The sequence below is a fragment of the Ranitomeya imitator genome, chromosome 2 (genome assembly GCF_032444005.1).
Source record: "Ranitomeya imitator isolate aRanImi1 chromosome 2, aRanImi1.pri, whole genome shotgun sequence".
NCBI classification, from domain to species: Eukaryota; Metazoa; Chordata; class Amphibia; order Anura; family Dendrobatidae; genus Ranitomeya; species Ranitomeya imitator.
Window position 1 is genome coordinate 365,675,687 of NC_091283.1, and position 20,655 is coordinate 365,696,341.

Consider the following 20,655-nt stretch of genomic DNA (forward strand, 5'->3'; position numbering starts at 1 on the left):
TTTACATACAGATTATTATAGGTCGTGTGTATTTTGTCCTGTCTATTACCTGGTGATGTGAGGGGCTGGGGAATCTCCATCATGACGTCCTTGTACAAATCTTTGTGTCCTTCTAAATACTCCGACTCCGCCATGGAGAAATAGACGGCGACATCCTGACACCTTATAGGAACCTGACACATACAATGATACCGTCATCCCCCAATCCCTTCATAGCGTCACTGTATAATGTCCCAGCATTCCCAGCAGTATCACCTCTCCAGTCAGTAGCTCAATCATCTTGTAGGTGAGTTCTAGGATCTTTTGGTCATTGATGTCCTCATGTATCATGGGGTGAGGTGTAGACCCCGTGATTGGGCTCAGGGGTCTTCCCCATCCCTCAGACACAGGGTCCTGACAGCGCTCACTAGAGGTCTTCTTCACTACTGTGTAATCCTGGTTATGGAGAGACACATTAATAAATCTCACTACAGACATTTCCAGAGTCCTCACCTCTCCAGTTCTGTCCATCTGTTATTCCCATAGATAACAATGATATAATGTGACTTCATCAGAATCTCTCACCTCTCCAGTAAGCCAGAAAAGGATCTCTAGGATGAGGTTTAATATCCCCTCTGCCCTCTTGCTCCTGTCCATATCCATCTTTGATGGGTAAATCAGGAAAATTCTCTTATACAGAACATCTTAACTAAGAGGATTCAATATTGCAGTGACCTGAACGGAAAGAGGACAATGTAACATCATAAAGAATCCAGTGTAATAATACAACTACTGGAGATAACGGAACATATGAGGAGATTGAACGTGTACATGTTGTATTGTTAGTTCGTATATACTGGAACATTATTTGAATTGGTGACAAATGTCAGCTTGTCCCATTCACTGGCCATTTTGGTCACTGCTTCAGCCACTGATGGGCCGTAGAGATCCTATATGACCAATAAATACAGAGACTGGCGGTGAACCCAGCAGTGGTGGTACAGGATTAGTGGGGGGGGGGGTCATTATTTTGAGTAATATTTTGAGTATTACTAAGTTTATTATTTTACTGTATTCACTCATTACACGTGACATGAGAAAAAACTACTTCATGATGAGGACGACATCTTCATCTTCTAATACGGCTCTATATAACATATCTGGCTCGAGTCTGTCACTGACTACTTCACCACCAGCCTCCTGCATGAATGTTTCTCATCTGCCCCGGGATGTAATCTTTTATCGGGTTAGATCTTCCGTCTGCTTCACACACAAAAGCTTTAGACATTTTTGTTTCCAAAAACTCAAGAGAACAGGAGGTACTTGTAACCTACAGCAATTTTTTACCTCTGGGTATTATATTTTTTCCTTTATTTTCCCTTTTGGCTTCTTTATATTAGAAGAAAATCACCAGAAAGAAAGATGTTAAAATATTACAAAATAAAATTGGCAGGTTCAATTTTTGTAAAAACCATGGAAAAAGCACAAAATACATGGTGCTCCTTTTCTCCAAATGTCAAACATTAGTTTAAAAAACAACAACTGTTTTCGACACCACAACGTTCATGTTTGTCACATGGATGGTATGGGCACAGAAGCGTCGATAATCCTGGCTGTTTAATTATTTGCTTCTGATAAAAAAACAACCATAGCATTTTAGAAGGTTGTCAGAGTTAAGTGGCTCCTTTTAAAAATGGCCTCTGGGCCTGCAACATAGGAAAGTCGATTAGGCCTGGCCCCTGCCAGAGGCAGAGTGTAATAAGATATCTCTTAGGCCCCATGCACAGACTAAACTCAGGTAAAACCAGCTAGATTGAGCAGGATCGACTGCTGTCTAATGTATATGGAGGCCTCCTGACAGGTGATAGGTGAGTGACGGATCAGTTATTCTAAATTACAGAGGCTAACCCTTTTTTTTTCTCTGCAGATAATCCACTGCCACAGGAATCTGCCAGCAGCTTTCTCATACAGACCATAGGAAAGTTTGGGCAACCAGAGTATTCATGTGTATGGGGAAGTCAGGACAGAGAGCCATCGGCTGCATGATCGTTTGGCTGCCGGCCATCTAATGTGTATGGGGCCATTAGTATTACACTGACAGGCAGGGATAATACCCCGCACTACAGTAGTACAGGGCATCACCGGAGCAATCAGAGGCTTGTATGTTGTATGATCGCTCTAATGAGAGTTGTGAAGAAATGTTTAAAAATAGGTTCTAAGTAGGGACTTACCAAGCAATTTCTGGTGCTCAGATGCTCGTTTTGAGTATCGAGTATAATGGGAGTCAATGGGAAATCCAAGCATTTTTAAGGCAGACCCTACAAGGAGAGCATCCATTGCAAGAAAACATGTATTTTTTTAAAATCCTCAAATTTTAATCCAAATTGTTTAAAAGAAGATAAAAATTCAAGCAGATTTGCACAAAGGCCATGACATAATGGTATTTCTTTACGATTTTATTTTTTGGGACTGCGTTTGGTGTGGTTCTGTTCACGGTGGATGCTCTTTTCTTGCTGTGTAGAACCGATTACAACCCCGCCCCTTTTGCACAATGCCAAGGTATGGTGTGATCCACTAGATACTTTCTCTCCTGTTCTCCTTCGTATATCAGCATGTACACGTGTCAGATAAGCTGCCCCCTCGACTTCCGGTTCTGCGCACCAGGGAACGGCTTGCGTTCCACGCAAGCATACCAGCGCGGCATCACCGCAAGTCACATTGAAAAGGAAGTGCAGCAGGAAGCTGACATGCGCCAAACAACCGCTGACCACCAGTGAAATGTTCATCCCCTTATTCACCAGGCTATATAAAGGCAGCAGCTCAGCCGGTAATCAACGCCCCCTTTTTTGAAGAAGCATATGGCGAAACAGCGTTTTCGGGGTGGTGGCACATCGCAATTCACTTTAAGAGCACTGGGCACTTTTTGCAACTATTTCTACTCATCTTGTCTTCCTTGTACTTTAACAAAAGTTACTTTCGCCTCAGTAATTGATTTCTTTTAAGGTTTTTTTTTTTTTTAAATAAACACAGGCACTTTACAAAGTAAAGCTGTTGATTGACCTATATTTGTTTCTGAGAGTGAGTAGTGCCTGGTTAGGACTGTTTTGGTCATAATACCAGACAAATTTTGATGCCCTTAATGCCAATTTTAACTATGTTGAAATAATTTGAACGTGTTACACTTTATTAACCTGCTTGAATTTTTATATCATTTTAAACAATTTGGATTACAATTTGGTGATTTAAAAAAAAATACATTTTTCTTGCAATGGATCCTCGTTTTCCCTTTTAACTATGTAATATTTAGGGCAGTGTTGGTTTTGGTTATTGTTGGAGGAATTCTTGTGCCTCAGGAATAAACGTTCTAAGACTGTGTTTAAAGACACTACAAGGAGATCTGAGGGGCAGCGAAAATTTTGAAATGGAGGAAAAAAGTGCTGAGTGGAAGGAAAATAGCATGGGGAAATCTGGCAGCATCTATGACTTCCAGATGCTGCTCATAACAATGGTGTCATACTGTTACTCCACTTTAACCCCTTCATGACCTTGGGATTTTTCGTTTTTCCGTGTTCGTTTTTCACTCCCCTCCTTCCCAGAGCCATAACTTTTTTATTTTTCCGTCAATTTGGCCATGTGAGGGCTTATTTTATGCGGGACGAGTTGTACTTTTGAACGACATCATTGGTTTTAGCATGTCGTGTACTAGAAAACGGGAAAAAAATTCCAAGTGCGGTGAAATTGCAAAAAAAGTGCAATCCCACACTTGTTTTTTGTTTGGCTTTTTTGCTAGGTTCACTAAATGCTAAAACTGACCTGCCATTATGATTCTCCAGGTCAGTACGAGTTCATAGACACCTAACATGACTAGGTTATTTTTTATCTAAGTGGTGAAAAAAAATTCCAAACTTTGCTAAAAAAAAAAAAAAATGGCGCCATTTTCCGATACTCGTAGCGTCTCCATTTTTCATGATCTGGGGTCGGTTGAGGGCTTATTTTTTGCGTGCCGAGATGACGTTTTTAATGATAGCATTTTGGTGCAGATACGTTCTTTGGATCGCCCGTTATTGCATTTTAATGCAATGTCGCGGCGACCTTAAAAACGTAATTCTGGAGTTTCGAATTTTTTTCTCGCTACGCCGTTTAGCGATCAGGTTAATGCTTTTTTTTAATTGATAGATCGGGCGATTCTGAGCGCGGTGATACCAAATATGTGTAGATTTGATTTTTTTTATTGATTTATTTTGATTGGGGCGAAAGGGGGGTTATTTAAACTTTTATATTTTTTTTATTTTTTTCACATTTTTTTTTACTTTTTTTTTTTTACTTTTGCCATGCTTCAATAGCCTCCATGGGAGGCTAGAAGCAGGCACAACTCGATCGCCTCTGCTACATAGCAGCGATCTGCTGATCGCTGCTATGTAGCAGAAATGGAGGTGTGCTGTGAGCGCCGACCACAGGGTGGCGCTCACAGCCACCAGTGATTAGTAACCATAGAGGTCTCTAGGACCTCTATGGTTACCATCCTGACGCATCGCCGACCCCCGATCATGTGACGGGGGTCGGCGATGACGTCATTTCCGGCCACCCGGCCGGAAGCGGTAGTTAAATGCCGCTGTCTGCATTTGACAGCGGCATTTAACTAATTAATAGGTGCGGGCAGATCGCGATTCTGCCCGCGCCTATTACGGGCACATGTCAGCTGTTCAAAACAGCTGACTTGTCCCGGCTTTGATGCGGGCTCACCGCGGAGCCCTGCATCAAAGCAGGGGATCTGACCTCGGACGTACTATCCCATCCGAGGTCAGAAAGGGGTTAAGGACTGACAATAAAACATTCAAAATCGATGATAAATTGGAGTTTACAGGAAAAAAAAATGTTAAGAAACATTCCTGCCTGTATAGTGACTTGTATATAAGGCAACATTTAAAAAGGATTACATTTTTTTTTAAGTAAACCATAATTAAATCTTTATACATTTTTATTAAAATTTGTATTATGTTTTTATTACAAAATTGGAAATTTCAGTGTAATTTAATAAGGAAGTAAAAACTGACAAAAACTAGATAGAAGAGCTACTCAGATACATCCGGTATTAGAGATAAAGGAGGGCTTCATACACATTATATTCAAATTGTCATGTAGTGGTACTACTAGACTCATAAAGGCTATGAAATAAGTGCAAAGCCTGCCAAAAATTACCAGCAGGGTCATCCATACACCCTTGAAGACATCAACTGGAGTGCCTCATAAAAGTGTAGTTCCGGTACTTTTACACTCATAAAGGATTTATACTATGTGCAAAACGGAGGCTCATCCATATATCCTTGAAGACAACAACTAGCAGGACTCAATCAAATATTGAACATTAAAAACACTTTGTGCTGTTGAAGTTAAAGGTCACAGAGGAATTAGGGAGTACGTTGGTTTGGGCAGACAGGTATTGCTTGACTATCTTTAAAAACTTTTCCCTTCTTGTCAAAAATACCCTGTCATCAGACCCTGAACATTAGAATGATGTCATGAAATTGTCCCAGGCCTTTAACACTGTACCCCTGCCTCGGCCGTTTGTCTCCCTCTTCTCTCCTCCTTAATTGGGCAAGGAAGGTTCCCCACTGCTGCTAGCATTGTCTGATGGGAATTTTTTCAACATATTTTCCACAATGACTTTCTGGTAGAACACCATTTTAGAAGACCTCTCGGTTTCAGGAAGAAGAGGTGTAAAGTTCTCCTTGTAGCGTGAGTCTAGCAGAGTGAACAACCAATACTCTTTTTTGGTCAAGATAAATATAATGCGAGGATCACGGGAAAGGCAGTGGTACATTAAGACCGCTTTTGTCTCTCCACCATAATGACTCTCCATCTCCTTCACCTCCTCAGCCCATTCAAGTGGGAGATGAACGAAAGTTGAGTTGGTACAAGCCTCTGTTGTGCTAGGAACAAGCTTCTGTTCCTCATCTTTAGACTCCACTTCCTCATTGTTAAAGGGCACCTGTCACCCCGAAAATCGCGGGTGAGGTAAGCCCACCGGCATCAGGGGCTTATCTACAGCATTCTGTAATGCTGTAGATAAGCCCCCGATGTTACCTGAAAAAGGAGAAAAAGACGTTATATTATACTCACCCAGGGGCGGTCCCGCTGCTGGTCAGGTCGGATGGGCGTCTCTGCTCCGCTGCGGCACCTCCTATCTTCATTACAAGACGTCCTCTTCTGATCTTTAGCCACGGCTCCGGCGCAGGCGTACTTTGCTCTGCCCTCTTGAGGGCAGAGGATAGTACTGCAGTGCGCAGGCGCCGAAAAGGTCAGAGGCCCGGCGCCTGCGCACTGCAGTACTTTGTCTGCCCTCAACAGGGCAGAGCAAAGTACGCCTGCGCCGGAGCCGTGGCTGAAGATCAGAAGAGGACGTCTTGTAATGAAGATAGGCGGCGCCGCAGCGGAGCAGAGACGCCCATCCGACCTGACCAGCAGCGGGACCGCCCCTGGGTGAGTATAATATAACGTCTTTTTCTCCTTTTTCAGGTAACATCGGGGGCTTATCTACAGCATTACAGAATGCTGTAGATAAGCCCCTGATGCCGGTGGGCTTACCTCACCCGCGATTTTCGGGGTGACAGGTTCCCTTTAACCAATCTGTGCTGAGCAGATGAGATGAGGCTGGGTAGTATCTCCCTGTCTCATGACTTCCTTCATCTCTCCTTGGTCAACATACATAGTTTCATTGTGAGCAGCGACTGTTTAAGTCGGTGCAGAATTGGAATTGTTGCGTTGACTATGGTGTCACTGCCACTCACCATCTTTGTGGAATCTTTAAAGTTTTGGATAACCACACAAATGTCAGACATCCAAGTCCACTCTTCAGTTGTTATGTGCAGTGGCTGACCAGAATACCGACAGGAGTGTTGGAGCAGGTATACCACAACTAGCCTCTGCTGCTCACAAAAGCCTTGCCAGTATGTGCAGTGTAGAGTTCCAGTGCGTGGTAACATTGCACACCAGTCAGTGAGGTGGCATTTGCATGTGCTGCTGCAACACTGCCAGAGTGGTGGCAGCTGTAGACGGCTTGCAGAAATGGGTGCTGACCAGAAGCTCTAGCAAAACTGCTAAACTACCAAGTTGAGCACATGTGCCAAGCATGGTACAGTAATATTCAAAATAATAGCAGTGTATTAAAAACATGAGTTAATCACAAAATCTTTATAGTAGTTTTTATTTCCATGCATTGGGACATTAGCTCATCCCTAGTTGTGTTTAAAAAAATCTGAGTTTTATCAATAAGAATTATACTATACATAACTATAGGATATACAATCTCTCTGCACAATGTAGGAGAAATCACGTCCACAACGACTTTATACTATACAACCATTGTGTGGTGATTATTTTCTCATATGTCCCAGATTCAACTGTACAGACATAAAAATGGGGCAAAGCGAATATTTATTAGCCAGTGGAGTAGGTGGTAACAGACTATAGGAGACCATGTAGTATCATACCGTGTGTGGAGGGATGGTGGCACTGTGGAAAAATTATCTGTGAGGAGATGACAGTAATATGGGAATATTATACTATGTGATGGGGATGGTGGTACAGTGGGAGCATTATACTATGTGTGGGGGGATGGCGGTACTGTGGGGACATTATACTGTGTGTGGGGGATGGCGGTACTGTGGGAACATTATACTGTGTGTGGGGGATGGTGGTACTGTGGGAACATTATACTGTGTGTGTGGGCAATGGCGGTACTGTGGGAACATTATACTGTGTGGGGGATGGCAGTACTGTTGGAACATTATACTGTGTGTGGGGGGATGGCAGTACTGTGGGAACATTATACTGGGGGGGGGGGGATGGCGGTACTGTGGAAACATTATACTGTATGTGGGGATGGTGGTACTGTGGGAACATTATACTGTGTGTGGGGGATGGTGGTACTGTGGGAACATTATACTGTGTGTGGGGGATGGTGGTACTGTGGGAACATTATACTGTGTGTGGGGGGATGGCGGTACTGTGGGAACATTATACTGTGTGTGGGGGGATGGCGGTACTGTGGGAACATTATACTGTGTGTGGGGGATGGCGGTACTGTGGGAACATTATACTGTGTGTGGGGATGGCGGTACTGTGGGAACATTATACTGTGTGTGTGGGGATGGCGGTACTGTGGGAACATTATACTGTGTGTGTGGGGATGGCGGTACTGTGGGAACATTATACTGTGTGTGGGGGATGGCGGTACTGTGGGAACATTATACTGTGTGTGGGGGATGGTGGTACTGTGGGAACATTATACTGTGTGTGTGGGGAATGGCGGTACTGTGGGAACATTATACTGTGTGTGTGGGGAATGGCGGTACTGTGGTAACATTATACTGTGTGTGTGGGGAATGGCGGTACTGTGGGAACATTATACTGTGTGGGGGATGGCACTACCAGTGGCGTAACTACAAAGTGAGGGGCCCCGATGCGAACTTTCAAATGGGGCCCCCCGCGCCAAAATATTTCCCACCGAAATTCACATTTTCCCTATTCATTTCGCACACTATAGTTGTGTTGCAATGTTGTATAGTCTGACCTAATACTGCCCTGTACTCGCTGAGAAAAATGATTTTATAACTAACATGTCCCTACAGTAATATGTCCTCCCTCGCTCTAATTCCAAGCGCACTCCCGGCGTTTGAAATCTGTGTGCTGTTCAGAGGCGTAGCTAGAGCTTTTGCCGCCCGGGGCTGTTCCCGAGTTTGGCGCCCCCCCCGGCTCAATACACACAAAGGTTACCAAAAATGGTTTTCCTGTTTTGTAGAACTTAAACTGGGCCTAATGGTGTCACCCCCACATGCCAAACCTGTGACGTAATACCACCACACCATGACCAGACCACATAGTGACCGAATAATACTACATACAAGGGACAAATACCACAACACCATTTCCAGACCACATATTACCACCACATAGTGACTGAATACTACAATACTGATCAGTAATAAAAAAAAACAACACAATACTATCACCATAAGTGCCAGTATTCACAGGAGATCTGTACTTAGTATGCAGTGTCTGTGTAGAGGTAATACAGAGATCACTGGTGGTATTATACACAGGAGCTCTGTATATAATGTATAGATAATACAGTGATCACTGGTGACATTGTACACAGGACCTCTGTATATAGTATACAGTGTATAGTGTCAGTGTATAGGTAACACTGACTCACCAGTGACGTCTCTAGGTGAAGTCCTTCATCTTTCATCCAGCATAGACCGCCATCATTCCTTCCAGCCAGGACTCGTTTCTGCAGGAAATAACACAGTTATCTCGAGCTCCGCTTGCAGAACACATTACTTAACTTTTCACAACTTCTACATTACATCACATGAAGAAAAAAAGGCGATATAGTGTCATTCTGCATAGTAACAGGACCGCCCCCCCATTTAAAACAGTATACTCAAAAAATAAAATAAATACATCACTGCAGTAATAATATCCCTTAATTAGCCCCTATGGTAATAATATTCCCCACCCTGGCCCCGTGTGTCTCATTCCTGGCTCCAGCCATATGTTCTCGCATCCTGCCCTCATGAGTATCCATTCTACCCCATATGATCTCCACATCCTGCCCCATATGTCTCCATCGTATCCATCCTGCCCCATGATCCAATCCTGCCCCGTGTCTCCAATCATGCCCCGTATCTACATTCTGCCCATGCCTCAAGTCCTGCCCCCAGTGTGTCCAGCAATCTGCCCCAGTGTGTCCAGCATATTACCCCCAGTGTGTCCAGCAATCTGCCCCAGTATGTCCAGCACTGCCCCCAGTGTGTCCAGCAATCTGCCCCAGTGTTCAGCATTGCCCCAGTGTGTCCAGCAGTCTGCCCCAGTGTGTCCAGCATATTACCCCCAGTGTGTCCAGGATATTACCCCCAGTGTCCAGCATTGCCCCAGTGTGTCCAGCATATTACCCCCAGTGTCCAGCATTGCCCCAGTGTGTCCAGCAGTCTGCCCCAGTGTGTCCAGCATATTACCCCCAGTGTGTCCAGCATATTACCCCCAGTGTCCAGCATTGCCCCAGTGTATCCAGCATATTACCCCCAGTGTGTCCAGCATATTACCCCCAGTGTCCCCAGCATATTACCCCCAGTGTCCAGCATTGCCCCAGTGTGTCCAGCATATTACCCCCAGTGTGTCCAGCAATCTGCCCCAGTGTCCAGCATTGCCCCAGTGTGTCCAGAAATCTGCCCCAGGGTCTCCAGCATTGCCTCAATGTGTCCAAAAATCTGCCCCAGTGTCCAGCATTGCCCCAGTGTGTCCAGAAGTCTGCCCCAGGGTCTCCAGCATTGCCCCAGTATGTCCAGAAATCTGCCCCAGTGTGTCCAGAAATCTGCCCCAGGGTCTCCAGTATTGCCCCAGTGTCCAGCAATCTGCCCCATGGTCAAAGGTATTGCCCCAGTGTGTCCAGCATTCTGCCCCATGGTCTCCAGTATTGCCCCAGTGTGTCCAGCAATCTGCCCCATGGTCTCCAGCATTGCCCCCAGACAGAGTCAGAGATAAAGAAAAAAAAAAAAGTAAAATCCTCACCTCTCCCGATCCTAGCGCAGGTCCGGAGGGAAGGTCCAGGGAAGGTGCAGGGAAGAAGCAGGGTAGGTCCAGGGAAGGAGCAGGGAAGGTCCAGGGAAGGTCCCAGGGAAGGTGCCAGGGAAGGAGCAGGGAAGGAGCAGGGAAGGTGCCAGGGAAGGAGCAGGGAAGGTGCCAGGGAAGGTCCCAGGGAAGGTGCAGGGAAGGTGCCAGGGAAGGAGCAGGGAAGGTGCCAGGGAAGGAGCAGGTAGTGCCAGGGAAGGAGCAGGGAAGGTCCAGAGAAGGTCCCAGGGAAGGTGCAGGGAAGGTGCCAGGGAAGGAGCAGGGAAGGTGCCAGGGAAGGAGCAGGGAAGGTGCCAGGGAAGGAGCAGGTAGTGCCAGGGAAGGAACAGGGAAGGTCCCAGGGAAGAAGCAGGGAAGGTGCCAGGGAAGAAGCAGGGAAGGTCCCAGGGAAGGTGCCAGGGAAGGTGAAGGGAAGAAGCAGGGAACGTGCCAGGGAAGGTCACAGGGAAGGTGCCAGGGAGGGTGCAGGGAAGAAGCAGGGAAGGTGCAGGGAAGGTCCCAGGGAAGGTGCCAGGGAAGGTGAAGGGAAGGTGCCAGGCTGTAATGCCAGCACATATAGTGGCAGCACCAGGAATACGGGGTATTAACTCTGTCAGCACCAGAGGGAGGCAGGAACCTCCACCAGCTCCAGAACATGGCAGGTGCCAGGCTGAAGCCAACACTTTACATGAGCGGCACCAACAATAAGGATGAACCTGGGAATTCCCGGGACTCTGCACTCAGAGGGCAGTGATGGAGGAAGGAAATCCACCGACTCCAGAGGTCCCTGCTCCCTACAGAGGAGAGGATTGCCAGCATGGAGCTGAGCTTTGTAGTTCCACAGCCGCAGGAGATCTGTAGCAGCCGCCAGCCCTGGAGGCCTCTGCAGCAGGGAATATGGGACATGTAGCAGAGCCGGCTGTGTGCTTTATCATCTCACAGCTCTGCTATTCTGCGTCTGCGAATAAACCTCAGCTCTGCTGATCCGCTACATCATACACACTCAGCTCTGCTACATTTCTCTGCATAAGTCAGGCTCTGCTGTGCCACGTCTAAGAAAACACAGAACTATTTTAGCTCTGCTACATCTCCACAAACTCAGCTACATCTGGACAAAGTCATCCGGACACGTGTGGATAAAACACTGCAGCCCTGCTACAAATAACAAACATGGCACTGCTACATCTTACACTGCTGCTGACCACTCTCTACACCATGACAACTCCCTGCAAACACCGAGCCCCTCAGCACTGCTACATCTGACCGACTCACTCCCAAACATGGAGACAATCTCAGCTCGGCTCCATATCTGCCGGCACAGCAGAGCTGATGAGAACAGGAACTTTTCCGATTGTAATGAAGTTCTGCAGCGGCTGCCACTTACAGGGGAGATGAGGCTGAGGAGCAGGGAGAGCAGCAGGCAGGGGGCCAGTCCTGACTCCTTTCCTTTGGTGCGACTCACTGAAGGACCTGTGTGGACACGCCTCTCCAGGTCACATGGTTGGATCATGTGACTGCATTGACTCCATCCATCTTCCCCCATGTAATTGGAGGACCTGCGGTGACGGCTCCCTGCTGCGGGTCACTCACAAATGGTTTGGTCGGTGAGTCATTCATTCTCCTTCGCTATTGTCCATGGACGGAAGGACGGAAGGGCGGGTCCGGGCCCTTAGGAAGTCCGGGCCCCATCGCAATTGCGACCGCTATAGTTACGCCCCTGGGCAGTACTGTGGGAACATTATACTGTGTGTGGGGGGATGGCAGTACTGTGGGAACATTATACTGTGTGTGGGGGGATGGCGGTACTGTGGGAACATTATACTGTGTGTGGGGGGATGGCGGTACTGTGGGAACATTATACTGTGTGTGTGGGGATGGCGGTACTGTGGGAACATTATACTGTGTGTGGGGGGATGGCGGTACTGTGGGAACATTATACTGTGTGTGTGGGGATGGCGGTACTGTGGGAACATTATACTGTGTGTGGGGGGATGGCAGTACTGTGGGAACATTATACTGTGTGTGTGGGGATGGCGGTACTGTGGGAACATTATACTGTGTGTGTGGGGATGGCAGTACTGTGGGAACATTATACTGTGGGAACATTATACTGTGTGGGGTCCAATAAAATGGCACTGTAGCGTGTGAGCAAAATATGTTTCCATGTTTGCACTTTCATAGTTGGGTTGTATGTATCTATCAGAGGAAAAGGAACACAAATCCTGTATTTCTTAGAAAGCAACAGAAAAGCACAAAAAATAAATTCATAGCTGAAGGGGTTACTGCCCCCTCCCCCCAGTAATGGGGAATCTCCAGCACCTACCTCCACCTGCAGAGCAGCACACCACATATATGGCTGCTCTGTGCGCACAGGACCTGTGATGAGGTCACAGGAGGGGAGGAGTCAGGGGTCACATGATCAGGGGCCTCAGTGTATGCAGGACTCTGCTGTGCTGGTTGTCATGGTGCTGGATGAGGGGAAGTTTATGTGTGGGGTCAGGAGGGTTTACAGTGTGGATGTAGCAGAGCCGTGTGTGTACGGAGTGTACCTGTGTGTGTACGAGGTGTACGGAGCAGAGCCGTGTGTACAAGGTGTACGGAGCGGAGCCGCATGTGTACGGAGACGAGCCGTGTTTGTATGATGTGTACGGAGCGGAGCCGCGTGTGTACAAGGAGTACGGAGCGAAGCCGTGTGTGTACAAGGAGTACGGAGCGGAGCCGTGTGTGTACGATGTGTACGGAGCGGCGAGTGTACGACGTGGAGCCGCGTGTCTACAAGGTCTACGTAGCTGAGCCGCAAGCGTATGAGGTGTATGGAGCAGAGCTGCGTGCGTGTATGAGGTGTACGGAGCAGAGCCACATGCATGCGAGGTGTATGGAGCAGAGCCGCATGCGTATGCAGTGTACGAAGCAGAGCTGCATGCGTGTACGAGGTGTACGGAGCAGAGCCACATGCATGCGAGGTGTATGGAGCAGAGCCGCATGCGTATGCAGTGTACGAAACAGAGCTGCATGCGTGTACGAGGTGTACGGAGCAGAGCCACATGCATGCGAGGTGTACGGAGCAGAGACACATGCGTTTGCGGTGTACGGAGCAGAGCCGTTTGCGTATAAGGTGTATAGAGTTTAGCATAGCCGTGTGTGTAAGACTTGTACGGAGTTTAGCGTAACTCTGTGTACGAGGTGTACGGAGCAGAGGCGTGTGTGTACGAGGTGTACAGAGCGGAGCCGTGTGTGTACGAGGTGTACAGAGCGGGGCCGTGTGTACGAGGTGTACGGAGCGGAGCCGTGTGTGTATGAGGTGTACGGAGCAGAGCCGTGTGTGTATGAGGTGTACGGAGCAGAGCCGTGTGTGTATGAGGTGTACGGAGCAGAGCCATGTGTGTATGAGGTGTACGGAGCAGAGCCATGTGTGTATGAGGTGTACGGAGCAGAGCCGTGTGTGTATGAGGTGTACGGAGCTGAGCCGTGTGTATGAGGTGTACGGAGCAGAGCCATGTGTGTATGAGGTGTACGGAGCAGAGCCGTGTGTGTATGAGGTGTACGGAGCGGAGCCGTGTGTGTATGAGGTGTACGGAGCGGAGCCGTGTGTGTATGAGGTGTACGGAGCGGAGCCGTGTGTGTATGAGGTGTACGGAGCGGAGCCGTGTGTGTATGAGGTGTACGGAGCGGAGCCGTGTGTGTATGAGGTGTACGGAGCGGAGCCGTGTGTGTATGAGGTGTACGGAGCAGAGCCGTGTGTGTATGAGGTGTACGGAGCAGAGCCGTGTGTGTACGAGGTGTACGGAGCAGAGCCGTGTGTGTACGAGGTGTACGGAGCAGAGCCGTGTGTGTATGAGGTGTACGGAGCAGAGCCGTGTGTGTATGAGGTGTACGGAGCAGAGCCGTGTGTGTATGAGGTGTACGGAGCAGAGCCGTGTGTGTACGAGGTGTACGGAGTTTAGAGTAGCCGTGTGTGTATGGAGCGGAGCCACCTGTGTACGAGGTGTACGGAGCAGAGCCGTGTGTGTATACCGTGTATGGCCTGAAGCCATTTGTGTGTACGACTAGGAAGGAGCAAACCCGTGGATGTTCAAGCTTGGTTGAACTGTAGTCCAAAGTTCATTTGGGGTACCCAAAATTGACTCCGAACCCCATAGAAGCCAAATGGAACCCAAACTTTTGTGCTGTAAAATGGTTGCACTAAAGGCTAAAGGTATGAATAAGCAAAATGGGGGTAAGAGCAGGAGTAAGAGGCCCCAAAATAAAACAAACAACAAATAAGAGTATAATAATGGCTGGGTGTGGCTGGTATAGTTGTCTAGTCAGCCAAAGGTACTGACAAGTCCTGTGGAGTGCACGTCTGGTTCACTTTAATGAATGTGAGCTTGCCCACGATGGCTGTGGACAGGCAGATGCACCTGTCTGTGATCACAATCCCTTGTGTGCTAAACACACGTTCCGACAGTACACTTACCACAGGAGAGGCCAGCACCTCCAAGTCGTAAAGGGCAAGCTCAGGCCATGTGTCTAATTTGGAGACCCAGAAGTTAAATTGAGCACATCTAAGGCCGGGGTCACAAGAGAGAAATACGTATGAGAGGCGCAATGCATTGCACACGGACCAATGATTCTCTATGGGGCAGCTCGCATCAGCCATATATTTCTCAGCTGTATTTTACGGGCTGAGAAAATCGCAGCATGCTGCGTTTGTCAATGTATTGCGGAAAAAATCCGCCAATGAAAGTCTATGGGGCGAGTAAAATACACATGGACCATGCATGTGACTTACGAGAAATATGCACCAGTGTTCTATAGAAAAGTCGGTAATTCAGTGTGGTGTACAGTAAAATCACACTGACAGGTTAGAATAGATAAATGTCTATTGACGCCTCTCCATTATTAACCAGGCTTAATGTCACCTTACAATAGCAAGGTGACATTAACCCCTTATTTCCCCATATCCCACTGCTAGTCAGGAGAGGGAAGAGAGTGGCTTAGTGCCAGAATAGGCGCAACTTACAGATGTGCCTCTTCTGGGGGGGGAATGGAAGTAGATGTTTTTAGCCGGGGAGGGGGGGCAATAACCATGGACCCTCTCTAGGCTATTAATATCTGCCCTCAGTCACTGGCTTTCCCACTCTGGCGAAGAAAATTGCGCGGGAGCCCACGCCATTTTTTTCCGTGATTTAACCCTTATTTTTAACACCTAGAGCTCCCAAATTTTGCAAACACACACTACTATTATTATTAGTGAGGAATATGTAAAATATAAAGGATATGAAATGGTTTACTGTATGTAAACCATGTCTCATATCCTGTCAGGTTTGATAAGGAGTTAGCAAAAGCCGGCGATTGAATTCCCGGCTTTTATGCTATCTAACGCTGTATGAAATATAAATATATATATTTGCAGACCAAAAGAGAAAAGGTATGTGGAATGAATGGCACCAGAGGAGTACACGATCAGGACTTGGATGCACGTGAATCCAATTTAACAGCCTGCACGAAATCCCGGGGTTTGAGGTGCTCAGCATTAATAGTTTGAGGGTGCGCACCTTCCTGTGCACCTGATGTATTACATGGACATGTAATCACTTCTTCATGTCGGTCCAATAAAACAGCACGATTTCACAAGCATAGAAGGGCGAGTGCCGCATTTCTTTCTACTACTTATAAATATATATATATATATATATGTGTCTCACTGACATATATATATATATATATATATATATATATATATATATACCTATTCTATGTGTACACATTTATTCTACCTATTCTACTGGAAGCTGTCAGTGTGATTTTACTGTACACCGCAATGAATTACCGGCTTTTCTCGCTAACACCGCTGCGTATTTCTCGCAAGTCACACTGCTGGTCCATGTGTAATCCGTATTTTTGGGGCTTCCATAGACTTTCATTGACGTTTTATTTGCGCAATACGGTGACAAACGCAGCATGCTGCGATTTTCTACGGCCGTAGAAAGCCGTATAATACTGATCAGTTTAATACGGCAGATAGGAGCAGGGGCATAGAGAATAATTGTGCCGTATGTTTTGCGAGTTTTACGGACGTAGTTTCTGCGCTCTTACGTCCGTAAAACTCGCAAGTGTGAAGCCGGCCTTATTATTTACTATTATAGCGCCATTTATTCCATGGCACTTTACATGTGAGGAGGGGTATACATAATAAAAACAAGTATAATAATCTTAAACAATACAAGTCACAACTTGTACAGGAGAGAGGACCCTGCCCGCGAGGGCTCACAATCTACAAGGGATGGGTGAAGATACAATAGGTGAGGGTAGAGCTGGTCGTGCAGCGGTTTGGTCGATCAGCGATTACTTCAGGTTGTAGGATTGTCAGAAGAGGTGGGTCTGCAGGTTCTTTTTGAAGGTTTCGATGGTAGGCGAGAGTCTAATATGTTGTGGTAGAGAGTTCCAGAGTAGGGGTGATGCGCGAGAGAAATCTTGTATGTGATTGTGCGAAGAGGAGATAAGAATGGAGTAGAGAAGGAGATCTTGTGAGGATTGGAGGTTGCATGCAGGTAAGTACCAGGAGACAAGGTCACAGATGTATGGAGCAGACAGGTTGTGGATGGCTTTGCATATCATGGTTAGAGTTTTGTGCTGGAGTCTCCGGGCAATGGGGAGCCAGTGAAGGGATTGACAGAGGGGAGAGGCTGGGGAATAGTGGGGGGACAGGTGGATTAGTCAGGCAGCAGAGTTTAGAATAGATTGGAGGGGTGCGAGAGTGTTCAAGGGGAGGCCACAGAGCAGGAGGTTGCAGTAGTCAAGGCAAGAGATGATGAGGGCATTGACTAGGATTTTTGCAGATTCTTGGTTTAGGAATGTACGGATCCGTGAAATATTTTTGAGTTGAAGGCGGCAGGAAGTGGAAAGGGCTTGAATATGTGATGTGAAGGAGAGATCAGTGTCATGGATTACCCCGAGGCAGCGAGCATGTGGGACTGGGGAGAGTGGGCAGCCGTTTACTATAATGGATAGGTCCGTTGGGGGGGTCGTGTGAGATGGGGAAAGATGATAAATTCTGTTTTGTCCATGTTAAGTTTTAGAAATCTAGCGGAGAAGAAGGATGAAATAGCGGACAGACATTGAGGGATTCTGGTTAGTAGGGAGGTGATATCTGGTCCAGAGATGTAGATCTGTGTGTCATCAGCAAAGAGGTGATACTGAAAGCCGTGAGATTCTATGAGCTGTCCCAGGCTAAAGTTGTAAATAGAGAAGAGCAGGGGCCCTAGGACTGAACCTTGCGGGATTCCGACAGATAGGGGGGTGAGGAGGTGGTGAGTGGGAAGCGCTGAATGTCCGGTCTGTTAGGTATGATGAGATCTAGGATAGGACCAAGTCTGTGATGCCAAGGAATGAGAGGGTCTGTAGTAATAGGGAATGGTCCACTGTGTCAAAGGCAGAGGACTGGTCCAGGAGGAGAAGGACAGAGTAGTGTTGCTTGCTCTTGGCGGTTAATAGGTCATTGGTGACCTTAGTTAGGGCAGTTTCAGTGGAGTGGTGTGACCGGAAGCCAGATTGTAAGCGGTCGAAGAGGGCGCAGGAAAAGAGATGGGAACACAGTTCAAGATGGACGTGTTGTTCCAGTAATTTTCAGGCATAGGGGAGAAGGTGATAGGTGATATATATATATACACATATATATATATATATACAGTGGGGCAAAAAAGTATTTAGTCAGTCAGCAATAGTGCAAGTTCCACCACTTAAAAAGATGAGAGGCGTCTGTAATTTACATCATAGGTAGACCTCAACTATGGGAAACAAACTGAGAAAAAAAAATCCAGAAAATCACATTGTCTGTTTTTTTAACATTTTATTTGCATATTATGGTGGAAAATAAGTATTTGGTCAGAAACAAAATTTCATCTCAATACTTTGTAATATATCCTTTGTTGGCAATGACAGAGCTCAAACGTTTTCTGTAAGTCTTCACAAGGTTGCCACACACTGTTGTTGGTATGTTGGCCCATTCCTCCATGCAGATCTCCTCTAGAGCAGTGATGTTTTTGGCTTTTCGCTTGGCAACACGAACTTTCAACTCCCTCCAAAGGTTTTCTATAGGGTTGAGATCTGGAGACTGGCTAGGCCACTCCAGGACCTTGAAATGCTTCTTACGAAGCCACTCCTTCGTTGCCCTGGCGGTGTGCTTTGGATCATTGTCATGTTGAAAGACCCAGCCACGTTTCATCTTCAATGCCCTTGCTGATGGAAGGAGGTTTGCACTCAAAATCTCACGATACATGGCCCCATTCATTCTTTCATGTACCCGGATCAGTCGTCCTGGCCCCTTTGCAGAGAAACAGCCCCAAAGCATGATGTTTCCACCACCATGCTTTACAGTAGGTATGGTGTTTGATGGATGCAACTCAGTATTCTTTTTCCTCCAAACACGACAAGTTGTGTTTCTACCAAACAGTTCCAGTTTGGTTTCATCAGACCATAGGACATTCTCCCAAAACTCCTCTGGATCATCCAAATGCTCTCTAGCAAACTTCAGACGGGCCCGGACATGTACTGGCTTAAGCAGTGGGACACGTCTGGCACTGCAGGATCTGAGTCCATGGTGGCGTAGTGTGTTACTTATGGTAGGCCTTGTTACATTGGTCCCAGCTCTCTGCATTTCATTCACTAGGTCCCCCCGCATGGTTCTGGGATTTTTGCTCACCGTTCTTGTGATCATTCTGACCCCACGGGGTGGGATTTTCCGTGGAGCCCCAGATCGAGGGAGATTATCAGTGGTCTTGTATGTCTTCCATTTTCTAATTATTGCTTCCACTGTTGATTTCTTCACTCCAAGCTGGTTGGCTATTGCAGATTCAGTCTTCCCAGCCTGGTGCAGGGCTACAATTTTGTTTCTGGTGTCCTTTGACAGCTCTTTGGTCTTCACCATAGTGGAGTTTGGAGTCAGACTGTTTGAGGGTGTGCACAGGTGTCTTTTTATACTGATAACAAGTTTAAACAGGTGCCGTTACTACAGGTAATGAGTGGAGGAAAGAGGAGACTCTTAAAGAAGAAGTTACAGGTCTGTGAGAGCCAGAAATCTTGATTGTTTCTGACCAAATACTTATTTTCCACCATAATATGCAAAACAAATGATAAAAAAAACAGACAATGTGATTTTCTGGATTTTTTTTCTCAGTTTGTCTCCCATAGTTGAGGTCTACCTATGATGTAAATTACAGACGCCTCTCATCTTTTTAAGTGGTGGAACTTGCACTATTGCTGACTGACTAAATACTTTTTTGCCCCACTGTATATATATATAGATATAGGGTGATAGCTAGATATAGAGGATCGGTCAAGAGAGGGCTTTTTGAGGATAGGTGTGATTAAGGCATGTTTAAAGCTTCAGGGAAAAACACCAGTTGTTAGTGATAGGTTGAAGAGATGGGTTAGGGTTGGGATGAAGACTGTGGCGAGGTTTGGGATGAAGTGGAATGGGATCGGGTCAAGTGCACAGGTGGTGAGATGCGATCTTGAGAGTAGAGTGGAGAGTTTATCTTCTGTAATGGTAGAGAAGATGGTTTTGGAGGTGGAGGGTTGGGAATTTGGGAGGAAGGGCTCTGGGGGTTGCTGACCAAAACTGTCTCTGATGTTATCAATACTCTGATTTAAAATTGAGGCAAAGGCTTCAGCTGAGATGAGTGGGGAGGGAAGAGGTGCTGGGGGATGGAGGAGAGAATTGAAGGTGTTGAATAACTGTTTAGGGTTGTGAGACAGGGAGGATATGAGAGATGAGAAGTAGGTTTGTTTAGCTGTGGCGAGTGTGGTCTTGAAAGTAGTGAGGGACTGTTTGAATGCAATAACGTGCTCGTTGGAGTGGGATCTTTTCCATCTCTGCTCAGCAGCCATGGAAGCTCGCCTCAGTTCTTTGGTCAGGCTGGTGTGCCAAGGCTATCTGTTGATTTTGCGAGCTTTGGTATGTGTGAGAGGGGCAACAGATTCCAAAGCTACAGCTATTGTGGTATTATATATAGCAGCAGCGGCATCCGCATTGTATAGGGAACTTATGCCTGTGAGAGGGAGGAGGGATTCAGAGAGTGAGTG

The 20,655-nt window shown here is 46.7% G+C and overlaps 1 protein-coding gene across 1 annotated transcript in view; it reads right to left on the reverse strand.

Moving 5' to 3' along the window:
* Positions 1-20,655, reverse strand: part of LOC138666587 (uncharacterized) — a 173,551-nt gene that overhangs the window by 123,893 nt on the left and 29,003 nt on the right. Inside the window, exons 8-12 of the mRNA XM_069754788.1 lie at positions 15,047-15,134; positions 5,645-5,968; positions 565-642; positions 256-429; positions 50-173 (exon numbers count right to left, since the gene is read on the reverse strand). Coding sequence (XP_069610889.1) covers positions 50-173; positions 256-429; positions 565-642; positions 5,645-5,968; positions 15,047-15,134 — 788 coding nt within the window. The remainder of the gene's footprint in view (positions 1-49; positions 174-255; positions 430-564; positions 643-5,644; positions 5,969-15,046; positions 15,135-20,655) is intronic.